A 20,711-nucleotide genomic window follows, 5' to 3' on the forward strand; every position below is an offset into this window, starting at 1 on the left:
CCTTACTTAGTAATAATATTGTTTCGATACTTAACTGTACAAAAATAACACTGCTGTATCACATTATCCTACATTCGTTTTAAACCACTGATCAATCGCCTAATCGGTATTTAATATCAAACAAACTCCCTGCAGGACCCAGTGCGAAATGTGTTCCGACGTGGCAAGGTCCGCTTCGAAGACTAAACCTACTCCCATCGCGTTGCGTCGATTGGACGTCGTGTACACAGGCGTTTTGAAAGTATTCTACGGTATACAAAACCTTGTCATCGAATATCTAAGTAGCTCGAATTAACGAAACGGTTTAATTCGGTGTACCTGAAGCTTGAGTCTGTGAGCTTCGATTGGAATGATGGTGAGCACTGGCAGCTCTTCGACTAGAATTTTTGGGTGTGATCTCTTCAGACACCTCTCCTGTATGTCCCATCTAGCACCTTCCAGATACAAACCGCTGACGTAGCAACCCTGCATGAATTTCTTTCAATTAATTTACGTTGAGGATATGCGAGTACCATCTATCGAACGAACGTTAATAACTTTGGTAATCTTTGGTGTCTGTTGTATTTTTACCTGATCTGGCCTCTCTTCCACCTGGTCAGACCTGCTGTACCTGGACACCTCCGTGTAGATGAGCGAGCGATCGAGGGACCAATCGTTTCTGCGACAAGTCATTTGCACGAGAGCCGCTAAATAGGTTTCTGGAATGTGAAGGCCAGCTATCCAAAGAACTATAGGCTCGTTCGCGCCAGACTGAAAAGTTTCGAAGATAATTCGCAATATTAGGAATCAGAAGTTTATTTAGATGCAGTATCGGGTCCCTTCTCCTAGGAAAGCGACGATTTATGGAGGCCCCGTCTGTCTTACCCAATCAGTGTACTGTTGTATTCTCTTTTCGAAGTGTTCCATCCAACCAGCGAGGTTCTTCCTCGTGTCTGGCGCTAATCTGGCCCATTCTTTTGGCAACACGCCATTGTACAACGCTGTAGCCACGCTTTCCAGCATTGCGTCCATTCCAATTTCACCAGCAACAGCCTGAAATTACATTATTCGTCACGTTATTAGACAAAAGCGCGCAGTTTTAAAAGTACCTTCCTCAATTGCGTCAGGGTCCTATTCATCGTACTAATTAACTTGTTAAACCTCTCCAGTTCTTGGAATAGGACGATCGCCATTGGCGTCACGGCTATTCCGAACGCTTTCTTCACTTTGATCAGATCGTACTCGGTAGGGACCTTGTTCAAGATCTCTTTTGCTATGTTGTCGATGAATTCGTCTTTGCTTATCCCAGTACCACTGATCGCTAAGATTTCGGTATTTTTGTTGTATTAACATTGACCGGCATATTAATTGTAATCATTTTTTAGTCGTAGAAGTAACTTACTCGTTCCATTCAAGCGGACTAAAATTATAACAGTAGGGTTTATTTGAATTTTCACAAAATAAAATAAATAAAGAAGGTAGTATTGAACAAGCTCTTCGATTAACGCTTGGACCCAACTATTTTCATCGTCGTCAGGATCGCACTTCACGAATAATATTCCTTCAAATCACTTTTAATAAGCATACCAACTTGTTCAAGACCACACGACTGTTCTACTTATTTTTAATTTGAAATTTATTTGAAGGGGTATATTTTTAACATTTGCAGGCACTTACCAGTTTGCGGTTGTAGTTCTATAAGATTGTTCCACATTTCCTTCACTGCCTCGGTGAAGTACCCAATTTCGGCATTTGGGTGGAGTCCAAAGACTTCCGGTGAGTTCACCAGCGGGAGTTCCTGTATGACCTTCAGGTAATCGTCACGTACTCCTTCGGGTGGTATCACGTAATCAACGTGCTCGTCGCGATAGAAATGGAAGGGTTGGAAGACGTCGAATAAAAAGTCTCCGAAATACTCGTCCATGTAGGTCTCGGATACTCGACGATCGTAGCTGTCTATCACTCTTCCGCCATACATCACCTGACCATTCGATCGAATTGCATTTTCAAACAAATTCACAATTACAAGAAATATAGATTTAACAAGATAGATTAGACACAGAATATAGATTTCGAACACTGCGAGTAAAGATATTCGTTCTGGATATAAATGTTATGATTGCAGACAAGGTTCAATGAAATTGCATATCCAAAATAAATTACAGTGACGAAGAGTACAGATTAAAAACACTGCGAGTAAAGATATTCGTTCCGGATATAAATGTTATGATTGCAGACAATTCTTGCCTTAAAACACATACATAAAAAAATCTGAGTATTCTAGAATGAAATAACCATTCTCTATAACATCACAATTGAATAATGTTGTCAGAATACTCAAAGTTACTTTTATTTTCAAAGATATCATGATTAGAGAGGTCATACCTCGCCAATGAGATACTTCAGACTGTTCCAAGGTATCCTATCGTCCTTTGCTTTGTACGCCTTGGTCAGATACGTGTCCAGGATAGTCGTGCACACATTGAAATCCGACTCGTTGAAGTCATAGTTAATGTTCCAGCCAATTTTATCGTACCTTCTCCTTTCCTGTTAAATTCCTGCTTAATAATCGAATATACCGTAGAAGTATCTTGAAAATTACCTGAACTACCGCATGGTAAAACGCTAGAACGTAAATCAGGTGTTTGTAGACGGGATGCTCGCAGACATCCAGGGCGTGGGGTCTCATTTTGAAGTAAGTGTTCTCGAGATTCAACTTCAAACCACTCGGCGGCTCCGTAACCACTAGAAATTGAAATATGAGGTCCAATGAGGAACTTGGAAGTTCAAAGCTTCTACCTTTCAAGGACTGTTGCAGGACTCCTATAGGGAAATTGGGGGCGGGATCCGTCGTGAGCCACAAACGGAAGTCGGGGTGGGGCGTTCCAGTGTTCTCCAAAAGTTTCTCCAGTTCTTTCGTGAAGCTTAATAATAAATGGCAATTTTGCAGCATCAGCCACTGGCCTCTGGCCACGGCTGACTCCAGTAATTCTATCGCAGTCTAAAAAGAAGCATCCCGGAGTTAGCCTAATCCCTACAATAATCCTTTCACGAAAAATAAATTTTCCTAATTAAGGGGGGAGTCTGGTCCAGCTAATGTATTTTTCTAATGCATATAATTTCCAGATATAATTAATTTTTGTTATTGAAACTTTTTTTTACATATAAAGGGGCGTTTAAGGAAGAAAATTTGACAGTGTAGATTTAATTTGAATGTGTACATATATAGATATAGTAGTCGCAAGGAAAGTATTCAGTGAAAACGGTAGGACGCATAGCTCATCGAATTTTTATCCGATTCGCTTGATTCAACGCTTAAATTGAAGGTAATTAAGTTTATATGGTCACGAACCTCGACTCTTAATGAATTATTATTATAGCATAAAGTTATTGCAAAATAACGGCCGACATGTATCGTTCATTTTCATGTTTTTTGCCGCAATTTTTGCAATTAATAATTTTTTTTTGCAAATTGAGGTTCACACGCATTTTACGTACCTACTAAAGAAAAAAATTTTCTAATTTTACCTATCAGATGTTTTCCCAGAGCTCCACATATCCCCCACCGTATTGACCGAATCCTTTCCTTGCGACTACTATGTCTATATATAAACTATAATGTATTATTATTTGTTAAAAATGAGTTACTATTTATTATTGAAGTGTTAAATAATTAGAATAAAAGAGTTTTAAAATGTTATAATACAATTCGTAAGTAAATTTAATAATTTTTCTAAAGAATATCTACTAAATTTATTTTATGTCAGTACCGTGGATAAATTGTCAGTACCGTGGCAAGAGAAATTTGAAATTTGATTCTTATTCTCGATATTTTAAAGTTGTAGCTCAATCCTTTCGGTCTTTCATGTTTACAATAAAATAGAGTAATAATATGCATACAAAAAAAAAAATTTAATTATAAAATTGAAAAATTTTCAATAACAAAAGTAGCAGTTAGAACAGAATCACCCATATGTACACATTCAAATTAAATCTATACTGTCAAATTTTCTTCTTTGAACGTCCTTTTATATGTAAAAAAAAGTTTCAATAACAAAAATTAATTACATCTGGAAATTATATGCATTAGAAAAATACATTAGCTGGACCAGACTCCCCCCTTAAATTATTAGGAGGACCAGAAAGTAGTGTCGTTTCTTTTACATTAAATTCTAACAAATAAATTCATAACAAGTTTTTATTTTTAATCAATTATGTTCGCACTCTTTACCAACAACCTTTTGCTATCTAGTGTGCAAATTTTCAAACTCAAATCGATAAAAATCAATTGGTACACAATGGCCTGAGAAATTATAAACAAATATTGACATTTGCAGAAACGACATTACTTTCTGGTTCCCTTAATATATGCCACGAAATGCACCCAGGAGTCTCACCTTTTCTTGGCCCTGTCCGAGAGACAGATACTTAAATTTCCCTCCCCCGCAACCATATCCATCCGCCAACGTCATCAATTCAGAAGATGGATCAGATCCAGGACTTAGGATAAAAACGACAGGCATCGTCGGCGTGCTTTGCTCGAAAATCATTTCCAAGCTGACGTGGGGTGGAGTGATGTACTCTTCGCCCATGATCTCGCTGATGTAATTGATAACGCCTCGGTACACGCGATCGACTCGAAAGCATCGTATCAACATCAATTTTTCGAAAGGTAGTAACTTCTCAGAGTAGTCCAGAGGGAAATTTTCGGACTCAGGATTATCCATGTCGTACCACTGGCGATATAATTAAATAATTATAAAATCTGAGTGTATACAAAGGAAATTGTTTTTCTATACTGTACATTTTGCCATTCCTCTTCGTGCTCCTCCAATTCGTCAGGTAGTCGACCGAACTTTTCTGGGAAATCTTTGCTCAATTTAAGCAGGTCCACCCATCTTGGACGCGGTAGCCAATTGGTGGGGTTGATTTTAGGCGATTTCTCCAGCGCTATGCTACCTTTAACGAAGAAGTCCAGCTGTTGTTGGGGGATGCGTTCCAAGCTCTGCTCCAGCCTGGTGCAGATTTGGAACGAGAAAAGCAACTTGTCTCTTTCAAAAATCCCCGTGCAACCGTAATCGTACACGTTCTTCGTGAGCATCAGAATGATGTTGTTCAAACGATGCTGCAACGTCGGATCGGGCAGCGCTTTCTTCAGGGAATAACGAAACACTTCCACGTAGCTTATCAGCGAGTATTGATACATCGGGTTCACCGTCGCCATGTCTGCCAGAACGAAGAACAAGATCGCCCCTCGTTTCGCCACCCCTCGATAACCATCACGAAGCTTGTTCACGTCTGCTGCGGTGACTTCTCCCAGATAAAGCTTCGTCATCACTTCGTTCGCGCTCGATTTCGTGTTCTCCAGTGTCTCGACGAGTTCGAGGTTGTCCAGCATGTTCCCCTTGTTGGTGGCGATCTCCAGTAGCAAGCTGTCTTCAAGCTGCTGAAGCAAATTCTTGTTCTCACTCGTCTCGATGATCAGCGTCTCGCGTTGCTCCTCGACGTCTGGTCTCTCTGTTCTCACGACCACTGATAACAGTTGGTCTTCCAAACCCTAGAATCAAATGCTTGGATTAATCCTCTTATGTATTATAAATTCATAGAATTTTGTTACAGTAAACAGAATGCGTTCCGATCGTTATAACCTAGCTGCCTCACTAGAGCGGGTAGGTATTATTAATGACAGCTAATGTAAATGTGGTCAGGGGTGCGAAACTCTTGATCACATAGTATGGCAATGCGAATTGTATAATGCACAAAGACGTAAACTAACGAATTTCCTACTCAGTATGGGCCTTCAACTACCTCTTAATATAGACACATTCATAGCGAAGCCTAATGTTAAAGCTTGTATAAGTATCAATTCCCTTTTCAAAAATTGTAATTTACACATTTAGTGTTGACGGACCTTGTTATTTTATTTACTTGTATTATATTGCATCCTTATGGTATTACTAACGTATTATATACTATGGTATTCAATTGTATTATTCCTGTAAAGCAAAATAAACCCAGAAGGGTTTAAATGCTTAAAATAAAAAAAAAAAAAAAAATCATAGAATTGCCAGTAACGAGGACCTATTTGAGAAAACGTCTCAATTTATCCAAATTTTGCGCATAGACCATCTTCCTCTCTATAACAGAAATACTTACTCCTAGGGTCACCATATAATTGATCACGGTGGCCTTGGCGTAGAGAGCAGGGTCGAACATCGGATTCGACATCTTCGTCGTCAAGTACATCCGAAACTTTGGATCGTAGTCTACTTCCTTGTCACCGAGGAGAACGAATGTTCGACCACTGACGTCTGCAACAACGTTTAATCACTTTTATCGAATACCTCATTCTCTACGAGGCGCTAGTTTATTACTTTGTACGTTTTTGGATAAAACGTTGTCTATGACGGGATCGACTTCGTCGACGTCTTGGAACAAGATAGGCAGGCCGTACTTTATCGCCAGTTCCACGTGCTTCAGGTAATCGGAGTCTGTGAACGAGAGAATCTTCAGGTTCTTCTGCTCCTTCTTCTTTATCCAGTTGAGAGCCTGCTGCTGAGGATCGATGCAAATCGGGAACCTCGATGCTCTCGTGGTTAGAATACCGTTTTGCACAGATAGCTCGTCGGGTGGCAGACCTTCAGAGGTCCAGCTTTAAAAGAAGGGGTATTATGCGAATATACAGGGTGGGACAATAACTATCTGCGCTACAGATATCTTCGTAACTGTAAGTTTCACAGAAATATTTGCTGAAATAAAATTGGACAGGACGAAGAAGGACATCCGGTGGCGATAATAGTTCTTTCGCAAGTGGAGGTACTGCTAATCTAAATCTAAAGATCCTATTAGAAATTCGCAGTAATAGCGAGCTAATGGCTGCGAACTGGTAATAAGATCTTTAGATTTATTGTTAGATTAGCAGGGACAACACCAAGGAGCCAGGAGTCTTAAAAAATCCATGTTCTTGCGGAAAAGTATATGTAGGTAATACTGAGAAGACTATTAACCCTTTGCATTCGAGGCCTTTTTTTCTGGTATCTACCAGCAACTCGAGATGCTTTCTTAGCATTCTATCGCCACGAATGCTAAGATTATATTGACTTCGAAAATGAGATCTCTAATTTGAGATTTGAGAATCAGGTCACCTTTGCCTCACCGACAATCATTTTACTGACACTTCGAGTTCCAAAGAAATTAAACCTAAAGAAAACGCCCTCAGGGGCTGGAGCGGTGTTTGTAGCTACAGTACGGACTTAGCAACCCCGAGGTACCCGAGTTAGAGGGGGTGGGGGTGGGGGGGGGGCCAACAGAATGTGTTGAACAGATGTGTGAAGGATTGTCGATGCAAATTGTAAATGTAAATCTAATGTAAATATAATGAAAACAAAACACATATGTGTAGAACTGGTAAATTGTAAACACGTATATGTAAGACTGGTGAATTGTACAAGCAAGACCGGATCAAGAAAAGTGTTAATAGTTCGACCGGACTATCACTCAAATATAATGTTACAGGAAAAGTGTAAACGGTCCATTAGGACCACACTATAAATAAAGAAAAAGAAAGAAAGAACCTAAAGAAAACTTAGTTGTGACTAAGAGTCACCTCTCGAGTGCAAAGGGTTAATACTCAAAATCTCTGTCTTGAAAGTTCAATTTTTCCTCTTAAATAAGAAATCTTACGTGCTGACTTCCACGTCGTCGCTCAGCTGCGATTCTATTCTGAAATTCTCTGTGAACGGGATCTGCTTCTCCGCCACGCTGTTCCTCCAATCGTTGTACAGCATCTGATTTCGATATTCGTACGAGAACGGTCCGCAATACGCGAGGAATCCAGCGGACAGGAGACAATTCCCAACGATCGTGTCGATCTGTCCCTGCAAGCTTTGCAATTCCACCTTCCAGCGCTCGTTCTCCGAAGAAAGCCCGTTGATTAATTTATCAGCGGCGATCAGGCGTCTTTGCATCAGGTCCGTCTCCTCTTGGAGCTCCTGTCGTTCCTTCATCGCGCTCTCGTACTTCACGTTCAGTTCCCCTATGGCCTTTTCGATTCTCTTTAGTTCGCGCTCCTCTCGCTCCAAGGCTTTGCGAGCTCGCTCGGATTCCTCCTCTAGATCCTTAACTCGATCCATTTTCGGCTTGACCTGAAGCAGAGAACGATAATTGCCACCTCGTTACAGCGTGTTCTTAAGTATCGACTTTGAGAAATGCGTCCCACTTGGAATGATCGAGTAAATGAAAGTTGCGCGAAGGTAATGAGTAGAACACGCTGGTAAAACCTGACACTTCGTACACGAAACATTCTGCCTGTTTTTCAACATATTTTACAATACTTGGGATAATGTTTCTGAAGGGGTAAGGTCGTTCCAGAAATGTCAAAAAATCGATTTTTTTGTTTTGTTAATATTAGGTGTACCGGAAAGTTCTGCCCGTTCCAGTTACAAGTTTTTAACAAATATGTCCATATTCATTAAAAACGATATACAAATTGCAATCATGCTGGCAAGATGTCATTAATAATGATAAAAATTATATTATTCAATAAAATGTATTCAAAGTATGAGAAATGTATTATTTTGTGTTATTCTAAAGACGGACAGAACTTTCCGGTAGACCTAATATGTTGCCTCAAAGCTTTAAGAATAAGAAAAGCAATGTTTCGTAGTCCGGGGGAATCTCAAAGTGGTCTCAGAACTACATTATTTAAAACGGGAGAAAAGATGACTCCTAGTTAAAAATTTTTAGGGTGACATGTCCAACACATCATCTAGTGGGTAGCGTACGATTTTTGCGATAAGTTGCAAACTTGTTCTGTTACAGACAATTTTTCGATGAAATTTTTGGAAAGTAATTGACTTTTTTTTTATTTCTGCACCATTTTGGAAGAAAACGGTATTTTCAAATTTCCATACGCAGTCCTGTAGCTTTTGCAATATATTTACAAAAAATGTTCAGTTTTTTGTTCTAAGTTCAAATCTGTGTGCTCGATCCTTTCGGCCGTTTGGGGCCTCCAGTAAAAGGTGTTTTAAAACCTTGGGTACTCAAGCCGTAATTTTAGAAAAAAACATAAAGAAATGTTGCTTTTACACATTAATATGCATTTAACAAAATATCCTACTTGAATTTTTCACTACTTCCAATAAATTTGAGCAGAAAATTCTCGAAATTAGCTTATTTTTGGGGGACCTGTAGTGGCCTTACCCCTTAAGCTTGTTTTATTTTTGGCCCTTCTCTGAGCTTATTTATCTTTGCAGTAATCACGAAGATCCAGCTAAAGCTGACAAATTTATATTTTTAATAGAAGAAAAGTTATAGTTGTATATCTGTACTTCCAATAAATTTCTGCAGAAAATTCTCGAAATTAGCTTATTTTTGGGGGACCTGGAGTGGCCTTACCCCTTAAGCTTGTTTTATTTTTGGGCCTTCTCTGAGCTTATTTATCTTTGCAGTAATCACGAAGATCCAGCTAAAGCTGACAAATTTATATTTTTAATAGAAGAAAAGATATTTTTGTACGTCTGCGTAAAAGTACCTCTCTGAAAACTGCGCAGTAGTCCAACACAGCCAGGACGAACTTGTAGAGTCCATATCCAGCCTTGCTGATATTTTGCATCTGGTCCAACTTGGTGGTCTTCTTCAAGTGCGCCCTGACCGCTTGCTGCTGCTTCAGCGTGATCTTGTCGCAGTTCATTTCCTGCAGGACTCTTAGAAACGCAGGATCGCCCATCATTCCTTTCGCGCCTTTCCAAGAGATGTCTTTGACGCCTCGCAGCATCGCCACGCATTCGGAGACTATTTGCACGGCTTCAGGGGGAGTTGCGAAGGATCTGTGAATTTATTACGCAGAGTTCTTACTGTAACATCTATAAAATAGCGATCGAACGAAGCAGAGTGGAGGATTGTTCAAATAAGGCATCGCTCGATTGGCTTTTTTTCAATTTTAGGGGAATGAAGTCCCTATTGGGAACTCCGTTAACAGGGGGAACGAAGAGAAACCTTATTTCAGTAATATCCGCTTTTTCGAGCTCTCCCAGAGCTGCTCTAGCAGCGTCGAGTGCAGGTTGCGCTTCAGCCAATGCTTGTCTGGCTTCCGTTTGTTCTTTATTAATAATTTTCCTCTGGTCTTCTATCTCTTTTCTTTTCTCCTCGCTCAGCTCCTTCTTTTCCATCGCGATGTCCGTGCTCTCGGCGATCGAGGAGAGCAACTGCTCGCAGTTCTTCGTCTGGTCGGAGACCTTCACTCTTTGCACCGCCAGAATCTCGTTCAGCTCGGCCAGAGTCACGGAAGCCTCAGCGATCTTCTTTATACCTTCGAAACAGGGTTGTAAAATATCGCGAATATTATACAGGGTATTCAAAAAAAAGCATTCAATATTTATATGGTGTATAGGGCACAGTGTACTGAGTAAAAAAGATTTAGTAAACATAGATCCAAAGATCAACCGTTTCTGAGATATAAACATTTTTGTTTGCTAGTATCATGATTACTTGCTTCCATCGTATGCGATGTGTATGTCAGTGTTTATAAATTGCGTTCTGAATGTTCCCATTCAAGTGCCGACAATTTCGACAATTTCATTCTTTAAATTTCGTGTACAGAAATGAGCGGTGAACACGTGGAAAATCTTCTATAAATATCGAAAACCCAGTAGTAAGTCAATCATGATACTAGCAAACAAAAATACTTATATCTCAGAAACGGTTGACCTTTGAACCTATATTTATGTTTACTAAAGCTTTTTCACTCAGTGTGCCCTATACACCATATAAATATTGAATGCTTTTTTTTTTAACATCCTGTATACTCTCCATAATTGCTAGGAAACTGTCTGCATCGGGAACTGTCTCACCTTCGGAGAGTCGATCGCACTGCGAGTTTATGTAATCCTTCGTCTCCAACAAAAGCTTCAGGTACGTGTTCATGAAATCTAGATAGTGTTTCGGGGTCACGTAGTTTCGCCTTCGTAATTTTGTTTCGAACTCGACCGTGTACTCGCAGACAGTTTTGTGCACGTACACCATATGCTCCACTAGCGATTCCCTGTAATTTTGCGGCACGTTTGGATTCTGAAATGCACGAACGAGCATCGAATTTTATACGTACTTTTATTTGAGAGACAAAACGGTGGGTTTTGAATGGATTAGTGTCGATTAAGGAGGGAAGATGCAGAAGAATAATGCAAAATAGATAAGAGATGGAGGTACAAACAAAGCTGTAAAGAGTTCAGAGTTCAAATCTCGAGGTTCGAGTGATTGATAATGAAATTATTTATGCGCGTACATCTCTTAAGGTAACGTTAGCCACGGCTACCAGAGCCTGTTCAGGCCAAGGGAACATCCAGTCTATGGTTGTGCTGTTCACCAGACCAGGATAATTTCGACACCTTGTTCTTAACAAATCCCCGGACGGGCTCATGGACAACGCGATTCGTAAATTGGACGTGCTGTTCTGCACGAAGTAGGACCACACGCTCTCCCTGCAATAAGGAAATTATGGTTTTTCAAATATAGATATTAAAATTAATGGCCGGTAGTGTAGTTATAATTCAGTCAGTATACTAGACATGGAAAGCATCTCTGAAATATTCGATAAGCCAATTCTCAGTCATATTTGAGCCGTTCAATGCACAAATCGATTAACTTCATAAAATATAAAGTTGAGAAATGCGATGAAGTAACGTACATTGGCCTCTGAAATGAATTATTTATCATTCAATGGCCAATAAAATTTTTTCGATTAATGGCGTTAATCTTTATCATTCGGGAAAGTTATTATAAATATAAAAAGTTATGACATTACCAAGTGCTTTGACACTTAAATTTAAGACTTTTGAAAAAGTGGAGTTAATCTATTTGTGCAGTGAACGGCTCATTTGACCTGGTGATTCCAAAACCAGCATCTTTGGCCTGATTCCTGGTAAGATTGATGATTTCGTCCTTCTCCTCGTCGGTGAAGAGGGATGGCACGACTCCAGTCATCAGCATGTTGTTCACCAGTTCCAGGAAACTCTCGTCCACAACGTGGGAGGACGTGAACAGGAACACCATCCTCTTATTATCCACGCCAACCGCATTATAAAGGGTTTTCATGTCTTCGCGGAAGGACGCCTCGTTGTAGCCGCGACTCAAACCGATCTCGAAGGTCTGGAAGTCGGCTGCGTAGCCAGCTAACTTTATCACCGATTTTTTGCCACTGCCACCGATACCAATAACCAAAACATGGCCACGGTGCATCCTGAGTGCTCGATGCACTCTGGTCAAGTGCTGGAGGGCGTCGTTGAAGAGAACCATTTGGAGCTTCGTCGTGTTCCTTTCGTTGTAGTCCTCGAAAATCTGTGAATTCGTTTCGATTGATGGAATGTTTATTTAAATAAAGTTGGGTGTTCTTTAACCTTTGTGTCTTCCGAATTTTTATAGTTTAATATTTCCTAAGACTAGCACCTCAACATTTCGACTGATTGAACTTTGATTCGAATTAAGTAAGTTGTTCTTTGACCTTTGTGTCTTTAGAATTTGTATAGTTTAATATTACCTAAGATTAGCACCTCAGCATTTCGATCGATCAAACTTTTATTCAAATAAGGTAAGTTACTCTTCGACCTGTGAGTCTCTAGAATGTTTATGATTTAACCCTTTGCACTCGAGAGGTGACTCTCAGTCACCACTAGGTTTCCTTTAGGTTTAATTTCTTTGGAACTCGAAGTGTCAATAAAATGATTGTCGTTGAAGCAAAGGTGATCTAATTTTTCAATCTCAAATTAGAGATCTCATTTTCGAAGTCAATCTAAGTTTAGCATTCGTGACAATAGAATGCTAAGAAAGCATCCCGAGTTGGTGACAGGTATCAGAAAAGAAGGCCTCGAGTGCAAAGAGTTAATATTTCCAAAGCACCTCCAGAAACAAATTGTAAACGGCCTCGTAATCCAGCAAGTCTTCGTAGAACCGCGGCTCCTCTTCGTGAATAGCGTTCCTGAAGTCACCAAAGAGCAGAGGATCCCTCATGCTGTACTCGATCACTTCTTGGTCTTCCTCCCAGCGCTCCTCGATTTTTTCCTTTATGCGACCAGCGACTAGGTTCTCGTCCTGCGAACAAACATTAACTTTGTTCTTGTTATCTCGAAATCATCGATACTCGGCTGTAACATTACTTCTTCGTTGACCAGTCGATCGCATATGACCCTGGTGAACTCGTTCCTCCACAGTCTGACGATCTGTTTCACTGTTGGCAAGTAATCTGGGTGGCTTTGAAGGAGGCCAGCCGTGATCCTCGAGAGGTCTCGCATGTTGAAGACGTAGTGGAATTTGTTCGGCGTTGGTGGCAACTCCGTGCTGACTATCTGAAGAAACACAGGGAGGAGAACGTTAACACTTTATCTACCGGACTATTTAGGAGCAGACTTTAATTTAAAAAAGAATTTTCTACAGTAGCATATGTCAATCTAGGCTGACAATAATTCCTCCATACTGTTACTAGGTACATTGAAAGCCAAGTCTGTTACCAAACACTGAACATTGTTCGTAGACAACCATCAACACAGTAAATAAATTCGAATAACTAAATACTGCAATTAAAAAGCCTATAAATAGGCTCCCGGTAAATAAAGCGTTAAGTTGTTTCGGTAGATCAGACTTTAACAAAGTTGTCTTCGTAAAAATAATCCAAGTTCTTAGAAAATACAAATAATTAACAGTCACTGTATTCTCTGAAAACTAATAATTATCACACAAGGTGAAACCTCGTAAAGATCCAACGTTATTTGCACCAGATCCTCGGCAATTGCTTGCACCTCCTCCTCGAACGTTTGCAAGTGTCCACTCAGTATGCTCGTGTAAATATAGCTGAGAGTCTCACTCGATGGGATCGTGACGTTGTAAACGGAAAACATGGAGATGAATCTAGGATCGACCTCGTTCCTGCCGCCTCCAGGTTTTCCCATCGCTGCTAGGTAGCCTTCAAGTAATTTATAAAAATCATTAACTAATATTCTCGAATTTAAAACGTAGCTTTCAACGATTAAACCTACACAAATCTTTCATGTACATCATCGACAGATCCTTCCCGCGATCGTAGAATCCCCCTTTTTCGAAGAGAAACTTGAGAAGAGCGATAGGTTGCTGGGTGCCATAAGTGTCCACCAGTGGCATGTTCATGTCGTCGATAAAAACAAGCAGCTTCTTTCCAGGCGGTGGCCCGTAAGTCTCCCTCGTTCTTTTGTCCACCACGGACTCTATATTCCTCTGTACATCCATCGAGGTTGTTCTCGACGAGAAATTGATCAGCAGCTGGTTCTAGTTAGCATTTTACCAACAAAACACCTCTGAACATTTGCACTCAAATCGTAGAACATATTGTGGGAAAAGTAATGTCGTTTTGGCGGGTGTCGATACTTGTTTATTATTTATCAGCTCACCGTGTACTAATTGATTTTTATTGGTATTGAAAATTTGCACATTATTTGGCAGAAGATTATTGATGACGAGGACGATTATATAATTGATTAAAAATAAAAACATATTATAAATACATTTGTTTGAATTTAATGTAAAAGAAACAATATTACTTTCTGATCCGCCTAATATAATAGGGGGACTCAATTCGATACGAGTATAATCGTACAACAGTATATTCACGATTTTTACTCAAGAGTATCCACAGTGGAGAGCACGAACTTTGATCATTTGTGTTTAAACAAAGAAACTCTCTCTTCGATAACTTACGTATTTTTCAACGTTTAAATGTCGAAGAAATTCCTGTATAATGGCAGTCTTCGCGGTGCCAGTCTCGCCAACCAGAAGAGCTGGTCGATTAAGTTCATTCATGGTTCGGATGAACCATGTCGTGCGCAAGGTATCAACGGTGGGAACCAAGATTTCGGAGAAGTTCTTCTGCCTGTCGTGTACATACTCTGGGACCAAGAGTAGCCATGGTACCCAGACGTACTTGTTTATGTCCAAGTAGTAGTGGTACAAAGTATCACGAGTTACAGGAAGGTATCCTGTTAACAAATTGACAAACAGTTCGTCAAGTGACTCGTTTAGTTAAAAAAAATATATATACATGTCGAATTGAGTAACCTTCTCCTTTTCGAAGTCGGTTAAAAAAAGAGTTCAGGTTCGTATACTCACGCACAGTCGCTGGCTTCTCAACGGTGTCTTGAACGAGCATGAGTCCACTCGTCCTCTTCATGTACTCGTCGAACTGTGACTTGTCTTCTGCAACCAGAGTAGCCCCCAACGACCAGTAGCAGGCCTGTATGTACATTGCTTCGAGAATTTCATCCCTGGTGGTCACTGGCTCCACGTGGACGTCGTCGTCGTCTTCCGATCCAATCGCAGCGACGGTCACTTCGTCCAGGATCGAGAGGAGTCCGTCGAATACGTAACAAAGTTGAGTTGCCTGAAGCAAACGCGCTGGTATTGTTCTTGCAGCACTTTGTCGACATTGGCTTAGGTCTTATCAAATTTTCTTGATTTTTGTAGTTAGAAACTCCAACCAAAGATAGTCATACCACAGGAAATAATTAATTTACAATGTCATAATTAGACTGCGGATCTTTATGCAAAATAAAATCTTCGTGAACGCGCTTACAAAAATTGAACCTAAATAGGAATTTACTTTATTCTGCAAATATTATAACATGAACTTTACTTTCAATCTTGTTTATAATCTTGCGCATTGTTTGCACTTTGTAGTTTCTTGCACATTCAAATTTCTTATAAATGCATAAAGATCCGCAATCTAGTCATAATAAATGTGACTTATGACAAAAATTCCTTAACACTTTATCTACCGGGTTATTTAGAAGCAGTCTTTAATTAAAAAAAGAATTTTCTACAGTAGCATATGCCAATCTAGGCTGATAATAATTCCTTCATACTATTACTAGGTACATTGAAAGCCAAGTCTGTTTCCAAAAACTGAACATCGTAATTAGACAAACATCGACACAGTAAATAAATTCGAAAAGCTAAATACTAGAATTAGAAAGACTAAAAATAGGCTCCCGGTATATAAAGTGTTAAATAAAAAGCTTCGGCTCTCTTGGTATTAGCTTAGATCTTATCAGATTTTCTTGGGTTTTCTAGTTAAAAATTCCAACCAAAAGTATTGGTACTACAGAAAATAATTAATTTACAAGGCCATAATAGAGACGATTTTATGTAAACATGGATAAAAAGCAAACCAGAGGCCAACTTATATTCAACTCTTCCACGTTTTTCTACAAGTACGCCAGAATAAGTCATAAGTTGTTCTTTCCTTCGGTTTGTATGGAAAGCTGAGTTAATTAGTCCATAAAGCTCTAATTGTTACCATGTTCAGTCCGGTTTGCGGTATGATCATCTTAAGCGGCTTGACCGCTTGCATGCCCAGCATTCCGTGTATAATGAGCTGGATTGCACCGTCCACGTATTTCTCGCACATTCCGCTTAAGAACTCCCGATCGGTTTCGTTCTTGCCTCGTACCCATTTGTCTATGTAAGGACGGTAGCCCAGGTTCTTCGAATCGACGTACACCATGCCCGCTCTCGACACAGTCGCTGGCGACGCGTATTGCAGGTCGCCTACCTTTTACAACGAACGAAGGGGAAAATCAGAATCCATTAGGCTTGTCAATCAGCTCCCGGATGACAAGTTCTATGAATTCTTTCCTCGTGCAAAGCAACGTCTGCCACTCCTACTTATAAAGCCATCGTAGTCTCTCCAGGGATTAAAAATTCTTCGCATCGTTACGTCGCAGCATAGTGTAAAGTATAGAAAGTCGAAGAAATGTTCGATTATAATCACCTCGAACAGCAGACTGCAGTGACTCAGTAACCTGATTCTCTCCTGATTCACCAGAGTCAGCAGCTTGTTATCGTCCATCACGGAATTCATGTTCTCGATCCATTGAGGGTCCACGTCACCGTCGAAGAGGATATACCTCAGTTCCTTCGAGTCCGCCTCCAGAGGTTTGTTAACCTCGCGGAAAATGTTGCTCAGTAGGCCATCTGTCCAATCGCGGGTTGCTGGATCCAGCACCCCGTAAAGTTCGTTCACCGTGCATGCCTCGAATCAAGTTTCAAATCGTTATCGATCTATACACTCGTACTTTGCTGAATGGAAGGAGTACCTTGGGATTCAGGGTGTAAAGTTTGGTGTGTCTTCCGAGGCGAGTCTGCGCTCTGCACAAGGTCTCAATCACCACGGTTTTGCCGCCGCCTGTGGGCCCCACTACCATCGTCGAGTGTCTGGTCATCATTACTTCGTACAGTTGGACAACTTTGTCGATCTGGCGGACAGAGACGATTATGACATGGGCCATTGAAACAGTGATAACATTTTTTTTAAAAACGGGAACTTTCAGAAATACGTAGTAGAAAATACTAAATTATTTCCTTGCGCTATTTAAGGTGCCCTGAAGAGTTTTCTTTCTTCTTAAAACTTATCAAGAGCACAAGGAAGATTGAAATTCCAACAAGCTATAACAAATTATTTCGGTGGTCTGTTTAACCCTTTCAACCCGACTTTTTTCAATCTGTATTCTATTGGTTTCTCTTTCAGAAATTAATTGTATCAAATTAGAGTTGACTGCATATCAAAGGCTGTAGCTGAATAAAGTTTGATCCAGCGCGAATGATTTTTGGTTTTTCTTTCACGCATGTTTCTATGAGTCTCATTCACTGGAATATTCACTGGAACACATGTGTTCCATTGGGGTCAAGAGGACATCTTCTAAAGAGCAATAGTTTCCTTTCCTCTGAAAACTCACTGAGAGCACACCAAGAAGATTGAAATTACAAGCTATGACTAATGATTTCGTTGTGCTATTTAAGATGCCCTGAAGAGCAAAGTTTTCTTCGGCTCCCAGAGCCCACCAAGAGCACAAGAAAGATTGAAATCCAACAAATATCACCTGTGCATCCAGAAGAATATACCCATGCTCCTCGAAGGCATGATTCACGGCCTCGTTAAAATCGGGATAGTGAACCCTAGGACAGTCGAGGTCAGGGAACAGGTCTGCGATCAGCCCCAAGAATAGAGGCACGTCGTCGAAAATAAATTTGGGTACGTTCATGTCCCTCAGGGCCCTCATGAGTACCACGTTCTCCTCCAGGTCGCCAGAGGTACGCCTCAGCTGGCTAGCCATATTGAGCACCGACTTGAGAGCCCTAAGACCGAAGTCGTAGTGGTTCTGCTTGCTCAGCTGTTCGCGTGCCAGTTTATACAGGACGGTCATCTTCTTTGCTAAGACCTTGGCGGTCAAGAAGCCCGAGCTGAACAGCTTTATTTGGCAGATCAGCTCGTTATCTGGCACTATGCAAACCACTGGTCGGAAGAGTGCCTTCACCGATTCGGGGAGCTCCGTGCGACCCGCGTATCCAGGATTCATAGTGATGAATATGCCCACTTTGGTGTCTAACACGATGTCCTGGCCTTCGAACTGACAAAGAAGAAAGTATTTGACCGTTGAGTATGCGAATAGGCCATTGGAATATCTGTGGCATATTTCCATTAAGCGTGAAAAGGAAGAAATGGGGAAAAAACGATTTCTTTCGTTGCTGAAAGAGTGATCGATGAGCATTTGCCAGCGCCATCGATCATCGAGACAGGAGAAGGTTCTAATAGATTGAAATATTATAGCAACATGTTTACCATGAATCTCGACGCTTTCACTTGCAACGCGGAGCGTATTGTCTGCAGTTGCGTGGAAATCACGGAAAGCACCGAAATATCGATGCGATTGAATTCGTCGAAGCATCCCCATGCACCGCATTGTGCCAACCCACTCAGTGTCTTCCCTATCGCCACGTAATCCATTCCTTCGCCACAATTTGTGACGATGCATAGTAATCCTAACGCTTTGGCCAAGTCCTTGGTGGTCTCCGTTTTCCCAGTACCAGCAGGGCCTTTATATCAATCATCAAATTTCCTGGTTGTAATTGTCTCCATTAGAAATTTTCTATTACATTCTGACTAACTCATATCCCATCGATATGTCAACGGTATTGGATTCATCTCACCGTTTCGTAATCGTGAATCAGAAAGATATTTCGAACGCATGCAACATTGTATTCTATTGGTTTCTTTTTTAGAAATTATTTGCATTAAATTAAGAGTGGCTGTATATCAAAGGCTGTAGCTGAATAAGATTTGATCCAGCTCGAATGATTTTTGTTTTTCCTTTCACATATGTTTCTATGTTACTGACCTGCAGGAGCACCTCCCAGTTGCATGGAGAGAGCTTGTGTAATAGTTAAGTATATTCTATCAGTCAAAGGCGTAACCACAAGTCTGCCATTTAGACCCATGTACTCGTATCCGTACTCGAACGTTCCGGTACATTGATGCATCCAGACATTGTCCAGGCCGTGAACCCAGTAAAACCTACACGAGAAATTTGTTATTTGTAGTTCGAAACTTCGCTTCCTAGAAGTTATAATTTTTCAGATGCATGAGATTAACCCTTTGCACTCCTATGTCGAGCGTGACTCGACATCAGTTTTTATTTTAGGAGCTCCTTTGTCGAGTCCCACTCGACATTTTTTCATGTCAAGTCAATAGAGAAGGTCTGGAGAGCCTCATTTCATTTTCGTACATCCCGAAGGAGGGATTGTGCAGTTTGGTCGAATAGAAGAATACCTGGAGAAAGAAGAGAAACTTTTCTCGTGAAACATGCGAAAGAAAACCAGGATTGCATCCCAGAAATTGTTTCAAGAGATATTATACACTTGAAAATTACAAAATACAAGAATAATGTGTATTTAAGTGAATTATTTTTTTAGTTAAACTAAATTTCAAATGAAACACTTAAATATAATTCTGAGTGCAAAGGGTTAAGTAAAGAAATAGGGACCTCAGTTGGCTTTCCCATTCGAATTCCATAGGATCTATGATGCTATCCCTGACGAAACCCTCGATGATGTCTCGCATATGAACGTCAATAGTCAGTACCATATCGAATTTCGTCCTGTCGTTATTAGTCAACGTATCACCGCCCATTAGGGTTACTACTTCGTTCAACTGAGTGTTGAGTTGCTTCAAGTACTAAGAGCAAAGAAGATCGTTATAACTGAAGCAGATGAATGGAGAAACGAAGGTACCTCTTTCATGGCGTGTTTCTGCCCTTGAGAGATTTTCACGAATACGTTCTCCACCTCTGCTGTCCACCATATTTGATCTGCCGCGAGGATCATCATTCCTTGGAAATCGAGCATCCATTCTGTCCTCGGTCTTCTTACCTGGAGAATTTGGTTTAGTTTGCAAACCGAGAGATCGAAGCTTAGGACTGAATCGAGGTTAAATAAAAAAATCACCTTTCCGTAGTTGTAGACAGCTTTCTTGGTCAAGTATCGATTCGTCTTCTTCATTTCCTCCAGAGCAACAACCATCCATTCCTCGATCTTTCCCTCGGCGAGAACGGCGTTTCGAAATTCCATAACTTCTTTTTCGGAGGATATCAGAGCAGTGGCCACCACTCGGTCGGTATTGTTCAGCTCGAACCTGAATTTATCTAAATTATCGAATATCTTGCCCACGTGCTCTTGGATTGCCGTGGCTTCGCCACTGCCAAGGATGCTGAGCAATTCGTCATCGCTGAGGAAAATGAATCTTGGGAAGATCGCTCGTTTCGCGTTCAGGTAATCAGTGAGGGACTTCTGGCACTTGTCGAGGCCGTGGATCATCGATTCGAACTCCTCCTTTCGTCCTAAAAATAAAAATAAAAATAAAAATTACAAGTTTAAAAGAGATT

General features: G+C 40.6%; 1 protein-coding gene across 1 annotated transcript in view; it reads right to left on the reverse strand.

The window, feature by feature from the left end:
• Positions 1-7: 7 nt before the first annotated feature.
• LOC128873547 (dynein axonemal heavy chain 10-like) overlaps positions 8-20,711 on the reverse strand; it is a 27,389-nt gene continuing 6,685 nt past the window's right edge. Inside the window, 33 exon segments of the mRNA XM_054117173.1 lie at positions 8-246; positions 319-465; positions 571-750; positions 865-1,032; positions 1,089-1,293; positions 1,653-1,960; positions 2,365-2,526; positions 2,582-2,724; positions 2,779-2,980; positions 4,377-4,715; positions 4,784-5,536; positions 6,136-6,290; positions 6,354-6,631; positions 7,663-8,123; positions 9,512-9,806; positions 9,976-10,288; positions 10,830-11,046; positions 11,261-11,456; positions 11,858-12,312; positions 12,871-13,133; positions 13,136-13,316; positions 13,716-13,930; positions 14,004-14,262; positions 14,698-14,975; positions 15,106-15,376; positions 16,292-16,546; positions 16,766-17,026; positions 17,091-17,249; positions 17,874-18,401; positions 18,614-18,867; positions 19,170-19,345; positions 19,815-20,005; positions 20,062-20,666. Coding sequence (XP_053973148.1) covers positions 100-246; positions 319-465; positions 571-750; positions 865-1,032; positions 1,089-1,293; positions 1,653-1,960; positions 2,365-2,526; positions 2,582-2,724; positions 2,779-2,980; positions 4,377-4,715; positions 4,784-5,536; positions 6,136-6,290; positions 6,354-6,631; positions 7,663-8,123; positions 9,512-9,806; positions 9,976-10,288; positions 10,830-11,046; positions 11,261-11,456; positions 11,858-12,312; positions 12,871-13,133; positions 13,136-13,316; positions 13,716-13,930; positions 14,004-14,262; positions 14,698-14,975; positions 15,106-15,376; positions 16,292-16,546; positions 16,766-17,026; positions 17,091-17,249; positions 17,874-18,401; positions 18,614-18,867; positions 19,170-19,345; positions 19,815-20,005; positions 20,062-20,666 — 9,020 coding nt within the window. The 3' untranslated portion in view covers positions 8-99.

Source organism: Hylaeus volcanicus, chromosome 3, assembly GCF_026283585.1.
Source record: "Hylaeus volcanicus isolate JK05 chromosome 3, UHH_iyHylVolc1.0_haploid, whole genome shotgun sequence".
Lineage (NCBI taxonomy): Eukaryota > Metazoa > Arthropoda > Insecta > Hymenoptera > Colletidae > Hylaeus > Hylaeus volcanicus.